The 24071-nt window shown below is 43.7% G+C and overlaps 1 protein-coding gene and 1 pseudogene across 1 annotated transcript; one reads left to right on the top strand and one right to left on the bottom strand.

Moving 5' to 3' along the window:
• Positions 1–91: 91 nt before the first annotated feature.
• C7H8orf76 (chromosome 7 C8orf76 homolog) lies at positions 92–22870 on the top strand. The gene is made up of 6 exons (XM_054497486.2): positions 92–240; positions 3517–3612; positions 4737–4880; positions 11054–11511; positions 16160–16292; positions 22543–22870. The coding sequence occupies exons 1-6, from the start codon at positions 124–126 to the stop codon at positions 22735–22737; spliced, it is 1143 nt and encodes a 380-aa protein (XP_054353461.2). The 5' UTR covers positions 92–123; the 3' UTR covers positions 22738–22870.
• On the bottom strand, positions 5411–5862 carry LOC129042884 (ubiquitin-ribosomal protein eL40 fusion protein-like; annotated as a pseudogene).
• Positions 22871–24071: the final 1201 nt, after the last annotated feature.

Here is a 24071-nt window from a genome sequence, read left to right as displayed (position 1 = left end):
AGCGGCCGCGTCCCCGCGTCGCCCTCAAAGACTACAAGTCCCAGCGTGCCGCGCTCTGGGCCGTGGAAGCCCCGCCTTTTCCGGTGGGCCCCGCCTCCTCGTTGCCCCCGCCGCGGGCGCGCGATGGATTCCGGGTGCTGGTTGTTTGGCGGCGAGTTCGAGGACTCGGTGTTCGAGGAGAGGCCAGAGCGGCGGTCAGGACCGCCCGTGTCCTACTGCGCCAAGCTCTGCGAGCCGCAGGTGAGAAGCTGGGGCCTCTTCGCCTCATCCCGGGCCCCAGGCCTCGCCCTCCGCGGGGCCTCGGCCCGGGCCCCGGCCCCTCCGCCCGCGCGAACGCAAACCCTGGCAGGCTCCAGCGCCCGCCGCCTCCCCACCGTCCCTCCGCCTCCACGGGGAAGCGGCTTTCCCAGGCCCCATTCCGGGTCCATGGGCGAGAATTCCCGCGTTGTCAGCGGCTTGACTCCCACTTGGCATTTGGCCGGCCTGGCTGCTGCCGGCTGGTCTCACGCCCCTGCCCTGAAATCTCCGGTACCTCCCGTTTGTCTTCACTGCTCCTACAGCTGGGCAGTCAGGCCCCCCAAAACGGTGACCTCCGGCAAACCCACTCTCCCCTCCCTCTTCGGCGAGCTCCCCTTGCCCGTACCAACCCCGCGCTGATGGTTAAAGTCCTTCAGTTATATCCGTTTTTCAAGGCACATCTTAAATGTCATCTCCTCTAGGAAGTCTTTTCTGATTTCGTCTTCCAGCCAAATATTTTTGTCTTTGGCCCCTTTCCCTCTATTTAGCTTCTACCTAAAGCACTTGTCAGTATTCTCACAAAGTCCTGAGACCCGGAGTGCTAAATGATCGCACCAGCATGGGTTCTTGATGCCCTTGGCAGTGCCTAACAGTTTTTATTCATAATAGTGACTCCGCGAATATTTCTGAATTAGTAGAGTATTACTTCCTATTCTTTCATGAGTGTAGATAGTTCATCAGTCAAAACTAATATTTATGGAAAATACGGAAGTGTTCCGGGCACTGTGGTGGGTTCCTTCGCATATATTGTCTCATTCGTTCCTACAATTGTACTGATAAGATGCCAGGCACTCGATAATTACTGAATTGTGTTTTTGGTTATTTCAGTTACATTTTCTCCTTATCACATACGATCTTTCAAAGTTACCTTCAGCCCTGGATCATGTAGACTGAAAACAGGGATTGGGCTTGGAAATCACGTGGCAGAACATTTAAAAAAACTCTGGTTATGAGATAGGACTCTTGAATTCCAGTGTTGGCTTTACCACTTGCCTTGAAGTTGTCAGCTCCTTATTTGTCCCTTCAGAAAAATAATACGTGCGGCTCACAGAGTTATTGTGGGAGTGAAATGAGATAATGTATATGAAAATACTTTGTCAGATCTGATGTGCTGTACAGGTGCATAGAATTTAATACAAATTCTAAAATCAAGTGATTTTTTCTTTTTTTGGGGGGCGGAGTTTGTTGCCCATGCTGGAGTGCAATGGCGCGATCTCGGCTCACCCCAACCTCCACCTTCCGGGTTAAAGCGATTCTCCTGCCTCAGCCTCCCAACTAGCTGGGATTACAGACGTGTGCCACCATGCCGGCCTAATTTTGTATTTTTAGTAGAGGCAGGGTTTCTCTACTGTTGTTAGCCAGGCTGGTTTCGAACTCCTAACCTCAAGTGATCTGCCTGCCTTGGCCTCCCAAATTGCTGGGATTACAGGTATAAGCCACTGCCTTTCCCTACATTATTTATTCAATAGTCAAGCAATCTCAGTCTCACTTACCTTTTTATCCATAGGATTTAAATCAGTAGAAAAGCAAATAAAGTATCCCAGATGGGCATTTCCTCAGACTTCTCTCCTACAGGTTTTTGGTATTTGGTTGCATTGGAGCCTCCTTCTAGCCTTAATTTCTGTCTCCTTTGCTGAAATTCTAGTTTTTTGCCATTATGACATTTTCATAATAGCACCATATCTATAATTCTTCTTTCCTATGTCCTTTCAGTAAAGAATTGTCAATCCCTATTCCAGTCACACTAAAATTTATCTACAAGAAAGCATGTCTCATTTTAAGGAACCAATGTGGGTTGGGTGTGGTGGCTCACACCTGTAATCCCAGCACTTTGGGAGGCCAAGGTGGGCAGGGGCAGGAGGATCACTTGCGCTCAGGAGTTCAAGACCAGCCTGGCCAACATGGTGAAACCCTATCTCTACAAAACAAAAATACAAAAATTAGCTGGGTGTGGTGGCGTGCACCTGTAATACCAGCTACTTGGGAGGCCGAGGCATGAGAATCGCTTGAACCCAGGAAGTGGAAGTTGAGTGAGCCGAGATCGTACCACTGCACTCCAGCCTGGGCAATAGGGTGAGACTCTCAAAAAAATAAATATATAAATAAAGAACTAGTGTGAACTATGCTAGATAAATGTAGGTTCCCAGGCACCACAGCCCTATGTATTGAAAATGCTGCAGATAAAACCATACAGTTGTGTGCTGCTTTTCTAGAGAGGTATCATGTTATTGATGTGCTTATTACCTGTGATAATGTTTTTTTTTTTTTTGCTTATTAAATTTATTTTTAATTGAGACAGGGTCTCTGTTGACCTGGCTGGAGTGCTGTGACCTGAACACAGCTCACTGTAGTCTCCAAGTCCCAGACTCAAGCAGTTCTCCCACCTCAGCCTCCCAAGTAACCACATCCCACATCTGGCTCCTTTTTTTTTTTTTTTTTTTTTTTTGTAGAAATGAGGTCTCCCTATGTTGCCCAGGCTGGTCTCAAATTCCTGGGCTCAAGCAGTATTCCCACCTCAGCTTCCTGAGCAGCTGGAACTACAGATGCATGCCACCGTGCCCAGCTAAATTTGTTTTTGTTTTTGTTTTTGTTTTTTGAGACAGTCTCGCACTGTCGCCCAGGCTGGGATGCAGTGGGATGATCTCTGCTCACTGCAACCTCCACCTCCCAGGTTCAAGCAATTCTCCTGCCTCAGCCTCCCAAGTAGCTGGTATTACAGGCGCCCGCCACCATGCCCAGCTAGTTTTTGTATTTTCAGTAGAGACAGGGTTTTGCCATGTTGTGCAAGCTGGTCTTGAACTCCTGGGCTTAAGCTATCCACCGGCCTCGGCCTCCCAAAGTGCTAGGATTATAGGCATGAGCCACTGTGCCTGGCTTGCCCAGCTAATTTTTAAATATTTTGTAGAGATAGGGTTTTTCTCTCACTGTGTTGCCCAGACTGGTGTCAGACTCCTGGCATCAAGCATTCTACCCACCTGGGCCTCCCAAAGTCCTAGGATTACAGGTGTAAGCCGCTGCACCTGACCAGCTTGTGAACATTTTAATAAAAACGGAGCCATAATTAAAATGTTCATTCTTTGTCAGTGTGTTTCTCTTGAGTCTCATCTTGAAGAAGTCTTTTTTTGATGTTTAATCAATTATATTATGGGAAATTGCTTCTGAATATGAGGTGGAAAAGCATAGCTTCACTCTGTAATAGGCTGTTTTCGTGATTTCAAGTGGTTTTATGAAGAAACAGAAAGCAGTGATGATGTTGAAGTGCTGACTCTCAAGAAATTCAAAGGAGACCTGGCCTACAGACGACAAGAGTATCAGGTAGAATTCAACATATAGAAGATGGTGGTACTTGAAGTGGGCTCTTGTTTTATCAGTTATGGCAAATGTAAATAACAGTGTACCAAGTTAGTGTGGTGTTTATGAAGATGAGTTTAATCTTTTGTGATGTGTATTTATAATCTGAGGCTCCCAAGTTTCTGTTCTTTTCTGCTTGGCTCTGTATGATTTGTTTGTTTCCTGTAACTCCAACAAAAGGATCTCTTTGGGGTCCCTGTAGGTTTATTCCTGAAGGTTCTGAATCTCCTCATTACTTAGGACCCTCTAGCACAGACATTTCACAGAGCCACAGGAGCAAGTCACCCCAAAATGTGTAAGAAAAAGAAAGAACTAACAACTAGATGTTAGATTGTGTTACATATGTATCTCATTTCATCTGCATGAGAATCCTGTTTTTATTTTGCTAATGAAAAGGTTATAAAGTAAGTTATTGGCAAAACCAGAATTCAAAGCCTGGTATATTTGGTCCCAGAATGTTCTTTCTGCTATATCATGATGCTTTCCATAGTAGTAGTGATTATATTCTCTAGCCATTCCTTCTCTACCTTTTAGGAAAATAGGATTGACTAGATGTATTAGTCCATTTCCATACTGCCGTGAAGAAATACCCAAGACTAGATAATTTATTTAAAAAAAAAAAAAGAGGTTTAATGGACTCACAGTTCTACATGGCTGGGGAGGCCTCACAATCATGGCAGAAGGTGAAGGAGGAGCAAAGTCACGTCTTACATGGTGGCAGGCAAAGAGAGTGTGTGCAGGGGAACTACCTTTTATGAAACCATCAGATCTCGTGAGACTTACTAACTACCATGAGAACAGCATGGGAAAAACCCACCCCCATGATTCAGTTATCTCCCACCAGGTCCCTCCCACGACATGTGGGGGTTATGGGAGCTGCAATTTAAGATGAGATTTGGGTGGGGACACAGCTAAACCATATCACTAGAATACTGAAATCTTCTTTAATTCATTTAAATATTCATGTAATTCATTGGTCAGTTATAACATTACTTTCCACCTAGGAAAAAAAAATCACCCCTATTCTGAATCCTTTTTTCTGTTATGTTTTCCTCCTTTCATTTCTTTATTTAACAAATAATTTCCAGAAAGCACTGCAGGAGTATTCCAGTATCTCTGAAAAATTGTCATCAACCAATTTTGCCATGAAAAGGGATGTCCAGGAAGGTCAGGCTCGGTGTCTGGCTCACCTGGGTAGGCATATGGAAGCGCTAGAGATTGCTGCAAACTTGGTGAGTGATTTTATTGCTTATTTTCACACACATTCCTATAAGGGTGGTCGAATGGTGTATTTTTTGAAAACAAAACAAACCTCTTGCTAGTAGCAAAATCTGTGGGTTTGGATAAGCAGAAGAAAATTGTCAGGGGTGTGAGAGTTTTATTATGATGAACAACTTGGAACCTAGACATAATCATTTTCTTGTAATATTTTTCTTGTGTCATGCTCAAAATTCTTTATTGCCTGAAAATCTCCTTTGCAGAGGTTTTTCTCTTGTTAGGAGTAACATTCAGTGTGGAAGGACTATGAGTGATCTGTTTTCTTCATTAGATTGTTTTTAGACTTTGTTCTCCAAAATTTCTACAATGAACATGTATTTCTCTAAGCCCAAAAAAGGTCCCCCCCGACAAAATGACTAAATACTCATTACCAAGCCACACTTAATAGTCCTTTTTATTTTTAAGTGGAATTTGCAGAATTTTTTTTTCTTTTTCCTTTTCCCCAGTCAAGGAAAGGGACACTTTACGACACTTTATTGAGGCCTCAGGGCCATGAGGCCTGGGCAGGACGCCGCTCTTTGGGGAAGGAAGAGCCTTCTTTGACTTTCTTCTTGGGGTACAGGTTGTTGGTGTGGCCGCGCTTCTTGGGGCAGTTGACAGCACGGGGTGGTGCAAGCGGGCACAGCACTTGCGGCAGATCATCTTGTTGCAGTTTTATTTCTGGGCGAGCTGGCGGAGGGAAGGCTCAGTAATGCCACCTCACAGGCGCAGCACCAGGTGCAGGGTGGACTCTTTCTGGATGTTGTAGTCTGAGAGAGTGCGGCCATCCTCCAGCTGTTTGCCCGCAAGTATCAGACGCTGCTGGTCAGGTGGGATGCCCTCCTTGTCCTGAATTTTGGCGTTGCTGGGCTCAATCTCAAGGGTGATGGTCTTGCCTGTGAGGGTCTTCACAAAGATCTGCATCTCTGCATCTGGAGCTTGGCAGTCTCGCTGAAGAAAAAGAGGGAATTTTTCTTTCTTTCTTTTTTTTTTTTTTTTTTGAGACAGAGTCTCACTGTCACCCAGGCTGGAGTGCAGTGGCGTGATCTTGGCTTACCGCAGCCTCCGCCTCCCAGATTCAAGCGATTCTCCTGCCTCAGCCTCCTGAGTAGCTAGGATTACAGGCATGCACCACCACGCCCAGCTAATTTTTGTATTTTTAGTAGAGACGGGTTTTCACCATGTTGGTCAGGCTGGTCTTAAACTGACCTTGTGATCCGCCCGCCTCGGCCTCCCAAAGTGCTGGGATTATAGGCGTGAGCCACCGCACCCGGCCTTCTTTTTCTTTAAAAAAAAATTTTATTGCCTTTTTCCACACGTTCTGAAGCGGAATTTTTTTTTTAAGGGATAAAGAAAGGCAGTTCTTTCCAGTTCTAGATTTTATTGCTTTTGTTTCTAGGTTAAGGCATTATTTGTATTGATTTTTGTCTAAATTTTATATGGGAATTAGTCTAAATCGACTAGTTTTCTTCCTTGGAAGGAATTAAGGAGACACTGTGGCACCGATTTTGAGCTCTGTGGATGTACCGCCCAGCGATCAGCCTAACGTATGTATGCACACAATTGAGCTGACATCTGCCATCTCATTAACTAAGAAATCCCTAACCTTTGCTTGCTTAAGCCTACACCGCATAGGACCTCAGCCTCTTGCAATTCGAGGAAACTTTGGCAGTAATTGTTCTAAGAACATGGAAAACAGCTGTGTTTTGTTCTTTCTTTTCTGTTCTCTACGAATTGGGGGTTAATGCTTAAGCTGAAAGATAAATCGACTTCTTAAGGAAGCGTTTGCATGAGCAGTTAACTTGATGGGATTTTATTGTGTTCATTTCTAGTCTCCCCAGTCCGCAAATCAACAGTGCTCTTAGCCCTTCCGGTGCCTTTCTCTAGCCTTTATTACTGTCCTTTTTTCTCGGTATTTCTTGCACGTCACTGTTGTGCTTCCTCCTCTTTGTTGAAGATAGTGGCAGCTGGATTCCTGGCAGGGGTTGGGTCATCCTCTGGTTCCTTCTAGCTTAGGGAATCTGTTTCGGTGGCTCAGAGAAGGATCTGTTGCCAATCAGCCGATGCCAGGTCTCCGGTGCTGGGGATGGTTACTAGGCAGGAGAAACACCAGTCAGAAAACCCTGGACTTTCAGAACTGTGCATCAGGCGTCCTGGCAACCTGGTGGGCAGGACTGTCAGGTGGAAAGTGGTCTTGTGGGGTTCGCCCCTTTCTATGGGCTTCGCACATGATCTCAGCAGACCCTGCGTGTCTGCACGGCATTCTCATTTCCTGGTAAGCTGTGTTTTGTTTTTTTAAATTTCTTCTCTACCTGAGGACCCTCACCTTTTGTTACTAGCTCTGGCCCATAGCTGTTTTTTTGTGACAGTGGTTACCGTCTTTTCACATTCTGTAGGGGGACCTGTCGTAGTATGTAACATTGAACAAAATAGACAGCAAGTCCCGGGGTGACCATCAAGATTCGAACATTTTCTGTTCACAACTTCTGCTGAAATTCATTCACTTCTTTTCATGATTTTTGGATAAAATTTATAGTAGGACTTATTTCTTAAATAATTAGAACATTTTCTTATGGTAGTTGGTATGCCTATGTGGTAACTGTGGTAAGAAAATGGCTTTCTGGTAGTAAGTGAATCCTTTTCATTTATCCACTCAGCACTCAACAAACATTTCAGTCCTACTATTTTCCTGGTTCTGGGTTCGATGCTAAGGAGAAAAACAATATATCGTGTACATGCAGTGCTCATCTAGTGCCTGGTGGGTTTAGTCAGCGCACATATATATATCAGCTCTTGTTTTCTTTTTGAGATGGAGTCTTGCTCTGTTGCCCAGGCTGGAGTGCAGTGGTGCGATCTTGGCTCACTGCAGCCTCTGCCTCCCAGGTTCAAGCGATTCTCCTGTCTCAGCCTCCCAAGTAGCTGGGATTACAGGCACGTGTCACCACGCCCGGCTAAATTTTTTTTTTTTTTTTTTTTTTTTTTTAAGATGGAGTCACGCGCTGTCGCCCAGGCTGGAGTGCAGTGGCGCGATCTCGTTTCACTGCAACCACCGCCTCCTGGGTTCAGGCGATTCTCCTGTCTCAGCCTCCCAAGTAGCTGGAATTACAGGTACCCGCCACCACCGCCCGGCTAATTTTTTGTATTTTAGTAGAGACGGGGTTTCACCATATTGTCCAGGCTGGTCTCGAACTCCTGAGCTCAGGCAGTCCACCCGCCTCAGCCTCCCAAAGTACTAGGATTATAGGGATGAGCCACTGCACCCGGCCTTTTTTGTATTTTTAATAGAGATAGGGTTTCATCATATTGTCCAGGCTGGTCTCGAACTCCTGAGCTCAGGCAGTCCACCCGCCTCAGCCTCCCAAAGTACCAGGATTATAGGGATGAGCCACTGCGCCCGGCCTTTTTGGTATTTTTAATAGAGACAGGGTTTCACCATGTTGGCCAGGCTGATGTCGAACTCCTGACCTCAAGTGATCCGCCCACCTTGGCATCCCAAAGTGCTGGGACTACAGGGGTGAGCCACCTTGCCCGGCCATATCAGCTCTTCGTAAGTACCTTTTATTCCTTGACTTTTAGTATAACTGACTGTAGCTGTCCTGCTTACCAGCCATATTATGCCAGGCAAGTTATCTAACCTCTCTGTGACCCAGTTGCCTTATCTATAACAGGAAAATTACTGAATCTATTTTAAAGAATTGTCAGGAGGATTAAATGAGGAAAACACTTAGAATAGTGCCTGGCACTGGGTAAACACTCAGTAATGTTAACTGTCATCATCATGTTATTGTTATACAGAAGGAGTTGCAGTATTCTGGAAAAATCACTCAAAGTCATTTAAATAGAATTTTTTTTTTTTTTTTTTTTTGAGATGAAGTCTCACTCTGTTGCCCAGGCTGGAGTGCAGTGGCGTGATCTTAGCTCACTGCAAGCTCTGCCTCCCAGGTTCATGCCATTCATCTGCCTCAGCCTCCTGAGTAGCTAAGACTACAGGTGCCCGCCACCACACCTGGCTAATTTTTTGTATTTTTGGTAGAGATGGGGTTTCACCATGTTAGCCAGGATAGTCTCCATCTCCTGACCTCATGATCCGTCCGCCTTGGACTCCCAAAGTGCTGGGATTACAGGCATGAGCCACCACGCCCGGCCTAAACAGAATTTAATTTCCAGAAAGGAGTTTACTAATCCACCTCTCAAAACCCTACTATTGGCAGGGCGCAGTGGCTCATGCCTGTATTCCCAGCACTTTGGGAGGCCGAGGTGGGCGAAGGTCAGGAGTTCAAGACCAGCCTGGCCAACATGGTGAAACCACATCCCTAATAACAATTTTAAAAACTCGCTTGGTGTGGTGGTGGGCATCTGTAGTCCCAGCTGTTTGGGAGGTTGAGGTAGGAGGACTGCTTGAACCTGGGAGGTGGAGATTGCAGTGAGTGGAGATCACACCACTGCACTCCAGCCTGGGCAAAAGAACGAGACTCCATCTCAAACAAACAAACAAAACCCTGTCATCAGAATCATAGTTTGTGAGTAACAGCCTCCACCCTAACACACACTTGCTTTCTCAATATCAAAATGTTTTCGAGGCTGGGCACAGTGGTTCATGCCTGTAAGCCCAGCACTTTCAGAGGCCGAGGGGGGGGGGGTGGATCACTTGAGGTCAGGAGTTCGAGACCAGCCTGGCCAACATGGCAAAACCCTGTCTCTACTTTATGCAAAAATTAGCTGGGTATGGTAGCAGGTGCCCGTCATCCCAGCTACTCCGGAGGCTGAGGCAGGAGGATTGCTTGAACCGGGGAGGCAGAGGTTGCGGTGAGCTGAGATTGCACCATTGCACTCCAGCCTGGGCAACGAGAGCGAAACTCCGTCTCAAAAAAAAAAAAAAAAAAAAGGTTTTTGAACAATATAAAGCCCTATAGACTGGTTACAGAAGAAGGGTAGCATTTGTTACAGATGTAGTCTATACATGTTGTTTTCCTTATAAATGACATGATTTGACTTTAGAAAAGTCATTACTCAAACGTGATTTAACATCTGTGATGGCTGAGGAGCTGTGCTCTGTACTAGGAATTTACATTGAACAAAAGCTCTTATGGAGCTAAATGGTCTGTTGGGGAGGACAGATGCTAAACAATAGTAACAATAAAACGAGATGTGTTCTGTCTTTGGGAAGGTACAGTGTCACCAAATCAGTTGTATGGGGCTTTATCTCCTATCTTTTCACTCAATGTGGGAATATTTAGAGCTGCCCACAGGCCTTCACTTGCTGGTGTACAGTTTCCTGGGGCTGTACACCAGGTAGTTTTGCTCATGTTTCATGCTCAGTGTGGTTCTGTGAGGGAGCCTGATCTGGACGTTTGCAGGCCAGGCTTTCCTTAGACCTCACATCAACTTGAAGGTAATTTGAGTCTGCCATCTGCTCTCCGCAAACTTTAACTTACAAAAAGCAGGCCTGTTTTTACTAACCCAGAGGACATTTGCCATATGGCAAGTTAGGCAAGAGATAGTGGCGCTGGTTAAGGAGATTTGAAAAGGATTTTCTGATCAAAAGGAAACTAAGCAACCCCTTTGGCCAAAAATAATAATTGACCTTGGTAATGGTTACCAGGGAAGGCATTTGGATTCAATTAGAATGTGTCATGAAGCATGGAGAGCTTCAGGGCTATCCTGTTTAAAATGTCTAAGCCAAATAAAATTTGGAAGTGGAGTTTGTTCAAATCCTCAAGGAAATTACCATTTGGATTTTTAGAAAGCCTTGAATATTACAATGGAATCATTAGGCCAGGATCTAAGAAAATTGGCTGGGTCTTTCAGATATCTGGCTGAAGACAGTAAAGATTATAATAAAAATTGGAAATAAATGGATATTTATGTTTTTGATGCTGAACATTTGGCAGGCCACCATCTAGGAATTGTTAAGTTATTATGACATTAGGATGTTTGGGAATGGCTGGTGACTATTTCTCTAGATAGCATATATCTCAGGCTTACGGTTTCAAACATGAGATATATTGAAATATATTTAGGTCACTCGTATAGCTACTGAAAGATACTTCTAATTTATAACATATACAACTTGGGTTTTTAGGCATTCTCATTTTATATGGGAAATGCTTTGAAGTTTAAACTTCTTAACCTTTTTTTTTCTCCTTAGGAAAATAAAGCAACAAACACAGACCATTTAACCACAGTACTCTACCTCCAGCTTGCTATTTGTTCAAGTTTGCAGAACTTGGAGAAAACAATTTTCTGCCTGCAGAAACTGATTTCTTTGCATCCTTTTAATCCTTGGAACTGGGGCAAATTGGCAGAGGCTTACCTGAATCTGGGGCCAGCTCTTTCAGCAGCACTTGCGTCATCTCAGAAACAGCACAGTTTCACCTCAAGTGACAAAACTATCAAATCCTTCTTTCCACACTCAGGAAAAGACTGTCTTTTGTGTTTTCCTGAAACCTTGCCTAAGAGCTCTCTATTTTCTGTGGAAGCGAGTAGCAGTAATAGCCAGAAAAATGAGAAAGCTCTGACAAATATCCAAAACTATATGGCAGAAAAGAGAGAAACGGTGTTGATAGAGACTCAGCTGAAAGCATGTGCCTCTTTTATACGAACCAGGTAAGCTGAGAGTCACTTAAGCAACGCTTGGTAATCAGCTCAGAGTAAAGGCTTTATTTTCTAATTTTAAGCTTCAAAAAGTTCTAGGCTAGACATTTGATATATATTTTTGAATTTTTCCTATGGTTGTGTTGAACGTTTGTCATTCTAGCGTGTAATACTTGGAAACAAAACTACATTTGTTTAAGAATACAACCTATGTTGGCTGGTGTGGTAGCACATACCTGTAATCCCAGCATTTTGGGAGGCTGAGGCAGGTGGATCATTTGAGCTCAGGAATTTTGAGACCAGCCTGAGTAACATGGTGAAATCCCATTTCTACAAAAAATTTTTTTAAAAAGTTAACTATGCGGGCCAGGCGCGGTGGCTCACGCCTGTAATCCCAGCACTTTGGGAGGGTGAGGTGGGTGGATCACAAGGTCAGGAGATCGAGACCAGCCATTGCCAACATGGTGAAACTCTGTCTCTACTAAAATACAAAAAATTAGCTGGGTGTGGTGGCACGTGCCTGTAGTCCCAGCTACTCAGGAGGCTGAGGCAGGGGAATCGCTGAACCCGGGAGGCGGAGGTTGCAGTGAGCTGAGATCGCACCACTGCACTCCAGCCTGGCGACAGGGCAAGACTCTGTCTCAAAAAAAAAAAAAAAAAAAAAGAATTAACCAGGCATGGTGGTGCATGCCTGTAGTCCAGTTACTCAGGAGGCTGAGATGGAATGATTGCTTGAGCCTGGGAGGCCAAGGCTGCAGTGAGCTGAGATCACACCACAGCACTCCAGCCTGGGCAACAGAATGAGACTCTGTCTCAGAAACAAAAAGGAATATAACCTGTGTCATTGCCCAAGATGGAATGTTAAGATTAGAAAACATTAAAAAATTAGGAAAATAAAAATGTATAAAACACTGAAAAAGGGAGAGGAAATATTTTAAAGAAGGAATTTTCTGTTCATATATTCCACAGAAATCTACTAAAGAAGAAAATCAACTCTTGTGTTTGAATTGCTGATAATGGGAGTAGATGATGCTTGATTCATTCTACAGAGAATTGCCATGGTTTATGCCTAGGGATACCAAGTACCTTTTATCCTTAAAGTATGAGAGTTTGAGGGAAGGGTAGGGAGAATACACTTGACCAGTTCTATAAATGATGAGAGAAGAAGCAGAGTCTCTCATGTTTCAAATGGTACCAAAGAATGTACAGATTTTTTAACTCAGGAGGATTCAAGAAATATTAACAGTGAGGCTTACTGAGAAGTGGTATCTATTTGGCAAATTTTATTTTATTATTATTATTTTTTTTGAGACGGAGTTTTGCTCTTATTGCCCAGGCTGGAGTGCAGTGGTATGATCTCCGCTCACTGCAACCTCTGTCTCCAGGTTCAAGCAATTCTCCTGCCTCAGCCTCCTGAGTAGCTGGGATTACAGCTGTGCACTACCACACCCGGCTAATTTTTGTATTTTTAGTAGAGACGGGGTTTCACCATGTTGGCCAGGCTGGTCTCGAACTCCTGACCTCAGGTGATCCACCCGCCTTGGCTTCCCAAAGTGCTGGGATTACAGGAGTGAGCCACCGTTCCCAGCCGTATTTGGCAAATTTTAAAATGTATTCAGTGGATGCTTGTTTAGATTGACCGTGTCACTAGTTCAGAGGCACATTGGATGACAACCGTGTGCCAGACATGTGCTTGGTGCTAGGATCACAAAGATTTAAAAAGCAGTCCCTTATGCCACTCACTTACTCAGGGAAATGGTATGTCTAGCCAGTAACTGCCAGCACGGGTGCTAAATAGTATATCAGTGCTGTAAGCAGAATTCTGGGGGCACCAATGTCAGGGAGCTGTTGGTGTGGCCAAAAGAGGAAGCCTTTACAGAGGGGATGATGCCTCTGCTGAATGGTCCCTGTAGGAACCCTTGTCAGTTGACTGAGTGCTAGATGCTTTGTATACGTTATTTCATTTTAATCCTCATGACTCTGGGATACCTATTGGGATCCCATTAGATGGACGAGGAAACTATTAAAATCATTCCTAAAGTGGTGCAGCTGTGAAGTGCAGGGCCAGGATTTGGAGCTGGTCTCTGATTCCAGACCCTGTATTCTTCCAGCTTATCTTGCTCACTCCACATTAATATTCCCCACGTGGGAAGAGGCATGCGAGGTAAAAAGAAAGAGCACCGCCCAGAGGGGCAGAGGATCTGTTCTAGAACAGTGTTGTCACATTGTCTGGTGGTAAGAGCAGCATTGGTGGTAAGGGCTCAAAGTAGGCTGTGGCCACAGTGCCAGGGTGGCAGAGGAAGTAGGAAGTAGGACTTTGGCATCAGAACTGGTTTTGAAGAACTTAGTAAATTGCTGATGCTAAGTGGATGAACCTGGACTCTTGCAAGCAGTCTGACCTTGCACACATTCCTTAAACTCTGCTCTCTAGTTGCTTAATCTTGACAGATGGAGAAATGGGGAAAATGCCTGCTTCCAGGGGTTGTAGAATTAAAGTATTTAAAGTACTTATTGCCCTGCATTTTATGTAGTAGGCATTTGGTAAATGTTAGATTAGTACTTTTATTTTTGTTGTTTTTATTGTTAACACAAGATGTTCGGTGTCACAAGGGTTTGGTCCTTGTGCCGAAGGCCTGAAGAGTATTTGCAGGTTTTAAATACAGGAGCATGTGATAAGACCTGTGTGTGTGGTGTGTGTGTGTGTGTTTTTTGGGTTTTGGTTTTTTGTTTTTTTTTTTTTTTGAGACGGAGTTTCACTCTTGTTGCCCAGGTGGGAGTGCAATGGCGCGATCTCTGCTCACCACAACCTCTGCCTCTCGGGTTCAAGCAATTCTCCTGCCTCAGCCTCCCGAGTAGCTGGGATTACAGGCATGCACCACCATGCCAGGCTAATTTTGTGTTTTTAGTGGAGATGGGATTTCTCCATGTTGGTCAGGCTGGTCTCGAATTCCCGACCTTAGGTGATCCACTGGCCTCGGCCTCCCAAAGTGCTGGGATTACAGGCATGAGCCACCACACCCGGCCAAAACCTGTGATTTAGAGAGCTCTGGTGACTGCGATGCTGGATTAGAAGGAGGAGCTAAGGACTAGAGGTTGTGGAGTAATTAGTGGAAGGTGATGAGGGCCTGACCTAGGCTGGTGCAGTGGTAATAAAAAAAAAGAAATGGATGTCACTGCACGATAGAATAGACAGGACTTGGTGACCAGCGGAGTGTGTGGGGAACGGAAGAGTCTCTGCAGAGTCTCTCGGGGATGCACAGGTGGATGGCGGTGCCTTCCGCTGAGATAGGACACCTGGGAGGATGAGCAGAGGGTGCCTGGAGGATATCCAGAGGGCGGAAAGCAAGTTACATCAAAGGGGTCACAAAGGTGAATGCTTCCCGAGGCCGGGTAGGTGATGTCAACAGGTCAGACTGAAGCAGACAGATGATCGTTTTACCTGTGAGTCAGGTCAGGCTCCTTTCTGAAACGCCCGGATGGCTTCCCATTGCACTTACGTCAATTCCACATTTCTTTCCATGGCCTGCAAGGTCTGATTTGAATTGGCCCTGCCTTTTTTTCCCACCTCATTCACTACACATTTTTCTCTCTGACTGTGTTCCAGCCACAGTGATCTTAATGATTTTCAAGCATATCAAATTTGTTCCTGTGTCAGAGCCCCCTTCTCCCTGGCCAAACCCTCGCCCCCAGATGTTCTCCCACTGGTTCCTCATCAGGTAGCTCATAGCTTGCCTGGTATCTCAAGGAAGCCTTCCTGCCTATACCGCCACATCTGAAGAGGTTACTGTGTCCACCCTGTCTTGGGTTTTTTTCCATAGCACTTGTCACTACCTGAAATACTTATGTGCTGTCTCCCTCCTTCCATTCCATGAGGCCGCAAGTGTGTTTTGCTCATCAGTATCTCTCATTGCCTAGCGTAGTGTCAGGCACGTTCCACAGCACGGAGAGCTGAGTGCTTCTGGGCATTGCAGTAGGTACCAGTGAGAAAAAAGGGGAAAATCTGCATATTGAGTATTTATTTAAAAAAAAAAAAAAGGAGCCAAATGAGGAAGACAGGAGGAAGTTAAATGAGAGAGGAGACCAGCTATGATCATGACGGGGAAGTCAGTGGTTAGCTATCGCAGAGTGGTTGTCAGAGGGTCATCAAAGATTTGGCCCTGCTTGGGGTAATTGAAGTGTGCTAGCGAATCTAATTAGTCCTTGCGGTCAAGTTGCTGTGGGGATCAGCGAGATGGAAGGGTCACAGAACACTGACTTCAAAGGAGCAAATCCAGAGGGCCTGTGTGAGAGGAGTCTGATTGGGAGGCTCGTTCCTTTCACTCCAAATTACTTATCCTTTCAATCCCTTGACTTCCACAGGAAGCTCTTTTGAGGCCGGAAGCTCTTTTCAGGTGTTGCTCTCTGAAGATTTCTTTGAGCAGTTTTAGTCTTTATATTTTAGAAAAGATGAATCTCCAATGTAAAGTTGGGCAATTGATTCCAAGTTGGAAGTTTTAGGGATTGAAATGATAGTTCTAGTGAGGGTGGGTACCTGCTTTTTAACCTGGCGGGACTCGCAGCCGACTCAATACCTGGGCTCTCTGAACGTTTCCTCGCGGCTTTCCTTTATCTGGAAGCATTGGGACTTTTTGCCACGCATTGAGACTTTTCGGTTTTTCAGGCTTCTGCTTCAGTTTACCCAACCTCAGCAAACATCGTTTGCTTTGGAGAGGAACTTAAGGACTCAGCAGGAAATTGAAGATAAAATGAAAGGGTTCAGCTTCAAAGAAGACACTTTGCTGTTGATAGCTGAGGTGAGTGTATCCCTCGGGTTTATGTGAAACGAGGCATCATAGATATTTTCCCTGGCTCTGATAGCATTTTTTAAAAAGCAGGGCCAAATTTCATCTACTGAAGGACTTGTCTCCCTCCTCTGTGTGCCTTTTGATCACTAAGCAATCACCAAGGCGGCCTCTTGATCGGCATTCCCCTGCAGCGTGTGGGACTGCAGGGGCTGTGTTTCATGTACTTGTCAGTGCTTGTTAGCACCTGCCTGCCTGAACATCATCAATGCCCAATAATTGTTTGTTTCAGTGCTGAATAAACGAATGAATGAATGCTTACATTTGTGTAGCAGTTCTATTTTTTTTTCCTCCATTCATCATAACAGCTTGTGAAGATGAGTAGAGCTAGAATTGAGGCTCAGAGAGCTTGTGACTTTCCTGCGGTCAGATTTTCAGTGGGAGAGCTGGTCTGTAGCTTGTGTTTGCCAGCTGCAAGTCCATTTTATTCCTGCTCTACCCTGTTACTACTTTAGAAATTCAAAGGTAATTTTTTTTAAAACTAACATTTAAACCTTCATTGACTTTTTTTTTTTTTTTAAAAAGACAGAGTCTTGCTCTGTCGCCCAGGCTGGAGTGCAGTGGCACGATCTTGGCTCACTGCAACCTCTACCTCTTGGGTTCAAGCGATTCTCATGTCTCAGCCTCCCGAGTAGCTGGGATCACAGGCGTGCACTACCACACCCTGCTAATTTTGTATTTTTAGTAGAGACAGGGTTCACTGTGTTGGCCAGTCTGTCTTGAACTCCTAGCCTCAAGCAATCTACCCACCTCGGCCTCCCAAAGTGCTGGAATTACAGGCCTGGGCCACCATGCCTGATCTCTTACTTTTACTTCCGAGAGGCTATGCTAGTTTGTTTTTCTCCTGTGTTTCTTAACATTCCTCTGCCTCTTGGGACTCAGCTGGTTTATTCTGTAGCATAAGTAATGGCATGCTAAAGATTCCCTTGGCCTCTCTGTTTTCTACTTTTCTCTCACAGAAATCATCACCACACCCCTAGGTTCCATTGTTACCTCTGGGCTGATTACTCTCCAGTATTTATCTGTAGTCTCATCTCTGGGACATGTGTCTCACATCAGATTAATTGCCTACTAGGTGGTTGACCTGGGATAATTATTGATTACTCTTCTGTCACTTCAAGTACAAAATGTCTAAAATGGAACTACTCATCAGAACACTTCCTGTAATCCCAGCACTTTGGGAGGCCAAGGTGGGTGGATTACTTGAGGTCAGGAGTTTAAGACCAGCCTGACCAACATGGTGAAACCCCATCTCTACTAAAAATACAAAAAACTAGCCGGTCGAGGTGGCAGGCACCTGTAATCCCAGCTACTCGGGAGGCTGAGACGGGAGAATCGCTTGAACCCGGGAGGCAGAGGTTGCAGTGAGCCGAGATTGTGTCACTGCACTATAGCCTGGGCAACAGAGAGAGACTCCGTCTCAAAAAACAAAACCCCAAAAAACACTTCTGGTCAGTCTTTTAGTTCTCCCAAGTTCCACATCCTCCAGGAAGCTTTTCCGGAATACTCTGCTCTGTGGTCATTTCTCCTTCCTCTGAGCTCAGATAGTGATTGCTTGAATAGATAGCTCTTTGGGCCGTAAAAAGACATAAGAATTTGTCTTATGTTCCTTGTAATTAATAGTATGTTTAATTATTAGGTTAACTAGATATTAGGTTCCTTGTAAGTAATAGTATGTTTTGAGCATCTTTGTATTCTTCACCATGCTTGATAAATCTGTTGGTTGGGTGGAAGAGTAGTTTCCTGTGTAGACAATGCATGTGATATACCAGTGGAGCTTTTTAAAAAGATGGAAAATGTCTGGACCTTTGTCGGGATTGTAATTAAGATTATAATTACATTTTGTTTTGTGCTTTTTATTTTTTTAAAAGGTCTCATTCTGTCACTCAGGCTGGGCTGGCTGCAGTGCATAATCTTAGCTCACTGCAGCCTGAAATTCCTGGGCTTAAGTGGTCCTTTCACCTCAGCCTCCCAAGTTTGTGGGATTACAGGCACCCACCACCATGTCCAGCTAATTTTAAAATTTTTTGTAGAGGCAGGGTCTTGCTATGTTGCCCAGTCTGGTCCCAAACTCCTGGCCTCAAATGATTGTCCCGCCTTGGCCTCCCTAAGTGCTAGGGTTACAGGCGTGAGCCACCATGCCCGGCCTTTATTTTGTGCTTTTAATTTTAGTTGACTTGTGATAACACAACCCCGTATCCTTAAATATTCTTTGATCACATGCTTTTTTTTTTTTCCTGTTTATAATTCTTTTATTTGAATTAGGATCCAAATAAGGTCTAAATACTATATGAGGTCCTTTTGTCTCATATCTTTTTTATTCTATAACAACTGCTCTTCTCCCTCTTTCTTTTTTACTCTGATAAAATACATAAATTTGCCATCTTAATCATTGTTAAGTGTACAATTCAATGGTATTAAGCACATATACAGTGTTGTGCCACCATGACCACTATTTCCAAAATTTTTTCATCACCCCAAACAGAAACTCTACCCATTAAGCAAGAACTCCCTATTCCCTTCTCTCTCTACCCTCTAGAACCTCTAATCTATTTTTCTCTATGAATTTATCTATTCTAGATATTTCAAATAGGTGGAATCATACCAGATGTGTCCTTTTGTGTCTGCTTTATTTCACTTAGCATAATGTTTTCAAGGTTTATCCATATTTAGCATTTATCAAAACTTCATACCTTCTTATAGCTAAATAATATTCATATATATGTACATATCTCATTTTGTTTATCCACTCATCTGTTGATGGATACTCGAGTTGTTTCTACCTTTTGGATATTGTGAATAATGCTGCTATGAACATTAGCATATAAGTATGTTTGAGTCTCTTTTTTTTTGTTTGTTTTTTTTGTTTGTTTGAGATGGAGTCTTGCTCTGTCACCCAGGCAGGAGTACAGTGGTGCTGTCTTGGCTCACTGCAGCCTCCGCCTCCCAGGTTCAAGCACTTCTCCTGTCTCAACCTCCCAAGTAGCTGGGGCTACAGGCATGTGCCACCATGCCCAGCTAATTTTTATATTTTTAGTAGAGACGGGCTTTCACCATATTGGCCAGGCTGGTCTTGAACTCCTGATCTCAAGTGATCTGCCTGCCTCGGCCTCCCAAAGTGCTGGGATTACAGGCATGAGCCATTGCACCCGGCTAAGTCTCTGTTTTTAATTCTTTTGGGTATATACCTAGGAGTGGAATTACTGGGTCATATGTTAGCTCTGTTTAACTTTTTTAGGAACTACCAAACTGTACCTTTGATTTTCTATTTTGTGATATTTACCTAACATTATGACATGGGCATGACCCTATATCGTAAATATTGAGTACATAATTTTTAATGACTGGATAGTAGTCAATTTTTGGACAAACTATAATTTACTTAGTTCCCTGTGTTGAACATTTAACAAATACTCAGTACGTATTTTAATAAATCCTTGCAAGAAAATCAATATGTGCCTTTGTACCTTTTGGAACAGATTATTAGAAATAGAATCACTGGATTTAAATATATGAGCATTTTTAAGACTTAAAGCACATTTCCAAATTGTCATTTAGAAAGGTTAGTTCAATTTATATATCCTCTAGCAATATATGAAAGCATTGTTTTTTCTACCCTGATCCAATTAAATTGAACCATGTGAAATCAGTCATTTTGACCTCTGTTTTATGTAATTTAACTTAATAATATTACTTTAAAAATTGGTAGCTTGGTAGATAAAAATTTAATATTTTTGGCATTAATATTTATTTACTATTAAGATGAACAATTTTTTCATGTTTATTGGCCATTTGTATCATGTCACATGCCTAGTCTTGCTTTTGCTTCATTATTCTTTCTGTTTTTCGTAGCAATTTTAAGAGTTCTCTCTATATTAGACTTAAGTATCTTTCTATAGTTACTATATTTTCTGACGTTTATGATTTTTTTTGGCATATGGAAGTTTAAAATGTTTATGTGGCTGAATGTTTTGGCAGATTTTTTGACACCTGTAAATATTGTGCATGTCTATCCCTCTTTTGGGAATAGTGTGTTGTTTGGGTCTTACTATTATTCATTTATCTTTTTTTAAGAAAGGCATTTTTGGTGTTTTATCCCAGATTTTAAAATACTACATTTCACTGAATCCAGGAAATCATCAATTGTAAGACATACCATTTGATGTGTCACTAAAAGAAAAATAAGATGGCTGCCGGGCGTGGTGGCTCACGCCTGTAATCCCAGCACTTTGGGAGGCCGAAGTGGGTGGATCACGAGGTCAGATCAAGACCATCCTGGGTAACACAGTGAAACCCCATCTCTACTAAAAATACAAAAATTAGCCAGGCCTGGTGGCGTACGCCTGTAATCCCAGCTACTCGGGAGGCTGAGGCAGGAGACTAGCTTGAATCCAGGAGGCAGAGGTTGCACTGAGCCAAGATTGCACCACTGCACTCAAGCCTGGGCTACAGAGTGAGACTCTGTCTCAAAAAAAAAAAAAAAGAAAAATAAGATGCCATTTACACTATTACATAGAGCCTCACTCCAGTGGTTATCAAATACATTTTGTTTTAATTTGTTTTGGAGGCAGGGTCTAACTCTATCTCCCAGGCTGAAGTACAGTGTGGCACAGTCATAGCTCACTGCAGCCTCCAACTCCTGGGCTCATGGCATCTTCCCACCTCCGCCTCCCAGGTAGCTGCTGGGACTATAGTTAAGTGTTGTCATCATACCCGGCTGATTTTTAAAAAGTTTTTTGGCCGGGCACAGTGGTTCGTTCTCATCTATAATCCCAGCACTTTGGGAGGCAAAGGCGTGTGGATCAGTTGAGGTCAGGAGCTCAAGACTAGCCTGGCCAACATGATGAAACGCTGTTTCTACTAAAAATACAAAAATTAGCTGGGCATGGTGGCACTTGCCTGTAGTCCCAGCTACTTTGGAGGCTGACGTGGGAAAATTGCTTGAACCCAGGAGACAGAGGTCGCAGTGAGCCAAGATCGCACCACTGCACTCCAGCCTGGGCGACAGAGCGAGACTCTGACTCAAAAAAATGATGATGATAATAATAATAATAATAATTTTTTTTGTAGGGACAGGGATCTTGCTCTGTTGCCCTGGCCGTTCTCTAACTCCTGGCCTTAATCGACCATCCTGCCTCGGCCTTCCAAAGTGTTGGGGTTACAGGTGTGAACCACAACACCTGGCTCAGATACATCTTGATTTTAGAGATGTTAAAATACAAAAACAAAAAAGTATCTTAGAACTGGTGAAATACCAGCCTTTAGTAAATACTGACTCTTGCCTAGTGAAGCTTGGCTCTCATTGGCAATTTCTTCAAACAATATGTAATCTCTGAAGATTTAAACCCAGTCCTCAAAACCATTATTTGAGCCTGCTTCTAATTCATTATAATTTGAGTTTTCATGAACACATTCAATATCCGGGTTTGCAGGAACCTTGGAGATTATCTAATGCAAATCTATGTGGAACTTAAATTCCCTCTACAACATCCCTGCTCCATGACTACATAAGCTTTCATGACAGATGGTATGAAATGTTTTGGAACTTAATTTTAGTTCATTGTCATTACCCAAGGTCAGTCTGCTTACTTAGTGGGTTCAGGTACAAGCTTTCTACAACCTAACTTGGTGATGTCTTCTCAAAGAAACTAACCCAGAATCTTGGGACATGACCCTATGTTCATCTGGGCCTGATTCTGACCAGTAGGGAGCAGTATTGTACCTTTATTGGTAACGGGCTCCTTAAATCCCCAAGATTGCTTTGGTTATAGAGGGATTAGAGTCCTTTTGGGTCAGGAAAAGGTGGGCCCAGCTACATGCTACAGTTGCATTCTCACCAACAGAATATGCTCTTTGAAACAAAAAGGGTAACTCAGTACTCATGGTAAGCCAAATAGTACTGCTGCCGCAGCAGCACCGAAGTGATTCTTTCACTTGGGGAGAATGAGGGTAGAAACATGGGATATTTTACTTGTCCTTGGATAACTACTTCTGAGATCAGATGAGATCGGGTGCAGTCAGGGTGGTATGGCCGTAGATGGATAACTACTTATGAACAAACATCTTTTCAATGTGTTGGGAATGTCCCCTGGCTGCTCAAGTATTTTCTGCCTTTGAATGAAAGCCTTCACAGTTGATAACTAGCATTCCATGTCTGCTGCCTCTTTAATTGGGACAGTTTTTTTTTTTCCTCCTGTTACAGGTTATGGGAGAAGATATCCCAGAAAAAATAAAAGATGAAGTTCACCCAGAGGTGAAGTGTGTTGGCTCCGTAGCCCTGACTGCCTTGGTGACTGCATCCTCAGAAGAATTTGAAGACAAGTGGTTCAGAAAGATCAAAGACCATTTCTGTTCATTTGAAAATCAGTTCCATACAGAGATACAAATCTTGGCTTAGTGGGTTATAAAAAACAAAACCGCAAATATCTTGTACTGTATTAATTGTCCTTGTTTACTTCAGACAGGATCCATTGCTAATCATGGAGTATAAATGATTATTTATGTTTTATAAAACTGGCTTCTGTCTCAAATGAGTTCTACTGTATTCAGTTTATGTTTTGTTTTCTTTTTGGATTTCTCCTATCCCGTTATAAGTACTGTATCTTAGGACTACTACCCCTTTAGAAGTGTATCAAGGAGGCTTTTAGATTTGTGGTCTTTTAAAAACAGTTACTGTATTATAGCCAGCAGCATAAGAATCCACATTGTTTAGGTAAATTCATTGGGAATGACCAAGAATGTTGAGATGTGAAACTAAGCTATTTCTAAGAAGGGTGTGCCAAGCACTGTGAAGGGTCTGAGATCTTACCCTACTTGTAAGCTAACAGGTTAGCCTCTCCCACTTTTCATGGATGCTGGCAGAAAGGAGACTGCTGGGTCAGAGACAAAGGATTTTATGACCCATGGCCCAGCAAGCAGTATAAACTTCAGTGTACTTGCATCAGTTTCTCTTGCCTCCAAGTCCCAAGGGCACATGATGGGCACAGAAGGAATGCCTACGTTCACATACAGTGAATGTGCATTACCATGTCGCGTGATGCACACATGACTGGTTGCCGTACAGGAGAGGAGTGCTGAGTTTGGGAAACTCTAGTCTTTGATAATGGGCAGTGAGCATGCTTGCCCTTTGCTCCAGAGGTAGATGCTGTCTCCTTTTTAAGGCTGTTCGCCCTGCAGACATCTTGGAGAAGATAGACTGGAACAAAGAACACTGAGTTCCTCTCTCAGAAGATGCACAGAAACACGAGAGAGCTGTGGAGCTTTGTCTGCCAGGTTGATCATCCTGTCCTTTTTCAGCCACATGACTTTAATCACAGTCTGTAACATCATCTTAAATACAAAGGGCGATTACCTTACTCAGTGAATTAGCTGGGATGGAAGAGCTCCCTGATGAGGAATTTAATAATAAATCAAAAACTTCAGCAAATGTTGTCCTGCACAACGCTTTTTTTTTTTTTTTTTTTTTTTGAGACAGAGTCTTGCTGTTGCCCAGGCTGGAGTGCAGTGGTGTGATCTCGGCTCCTTGCAACCTCTGCCTCCTGGGTTCAAGCGATCCTCCTACCTCAGCCTCCCAAGTAGTTGGGATTAGAGGCATGCACCAACATGCCTGGCTAATTTTTGTATTTTTGTCCTGCACAGCTTTTATTTGATCTCTCTCAGCAGAGGAAGAGAATGCCAGCCGTGGGCTAAAAGGTGCAGTCATCAGGGTTTCCCATCCACACTCTTCTGTCT

This window comes from Pongo pygmaeus, chromosome 7 (genome assembly GCF_028885625.2).
Source record: "Pongo pygmaeus isolate AG05252 chromosome 7, NHGRI_mPonPyg2-v2.0_pri, whole genome shotgun sequence".
NCBI lineage: Eukaryota > Metazoa > Chordata > Mammalia > Primates > Hominidae > Pongo > Pongo pygmaeus.
Note: the sequence above shows the minus strand (reverse complement) of the source record. Positions and strands in the feature narration are given on the sequence as shown.

Coding starts and splice junctions, on each gene's coding strand:
- C7H8orf76 (XM_054497486.2), top strand. CDS start 124: ATGGATTCCGGGTGCTGGTTGTTTGGCGGCGAGTTCGAGGACTCGGTG. Junction 3,613..4,736: donor ACAGACGACAAGAGTATCAG/GTAGAATTCAAC, acceptor AATAATTTCCAG/AAAGCACTGCAGGAGTATTC. Junction 11,512..16,159: donor GCCTCTTTTATACGAACCAG/GTAAGCTGAGAG, acceptor TCGGTTTTTCAG/GCTTCTGCTTCAGTTTACCC.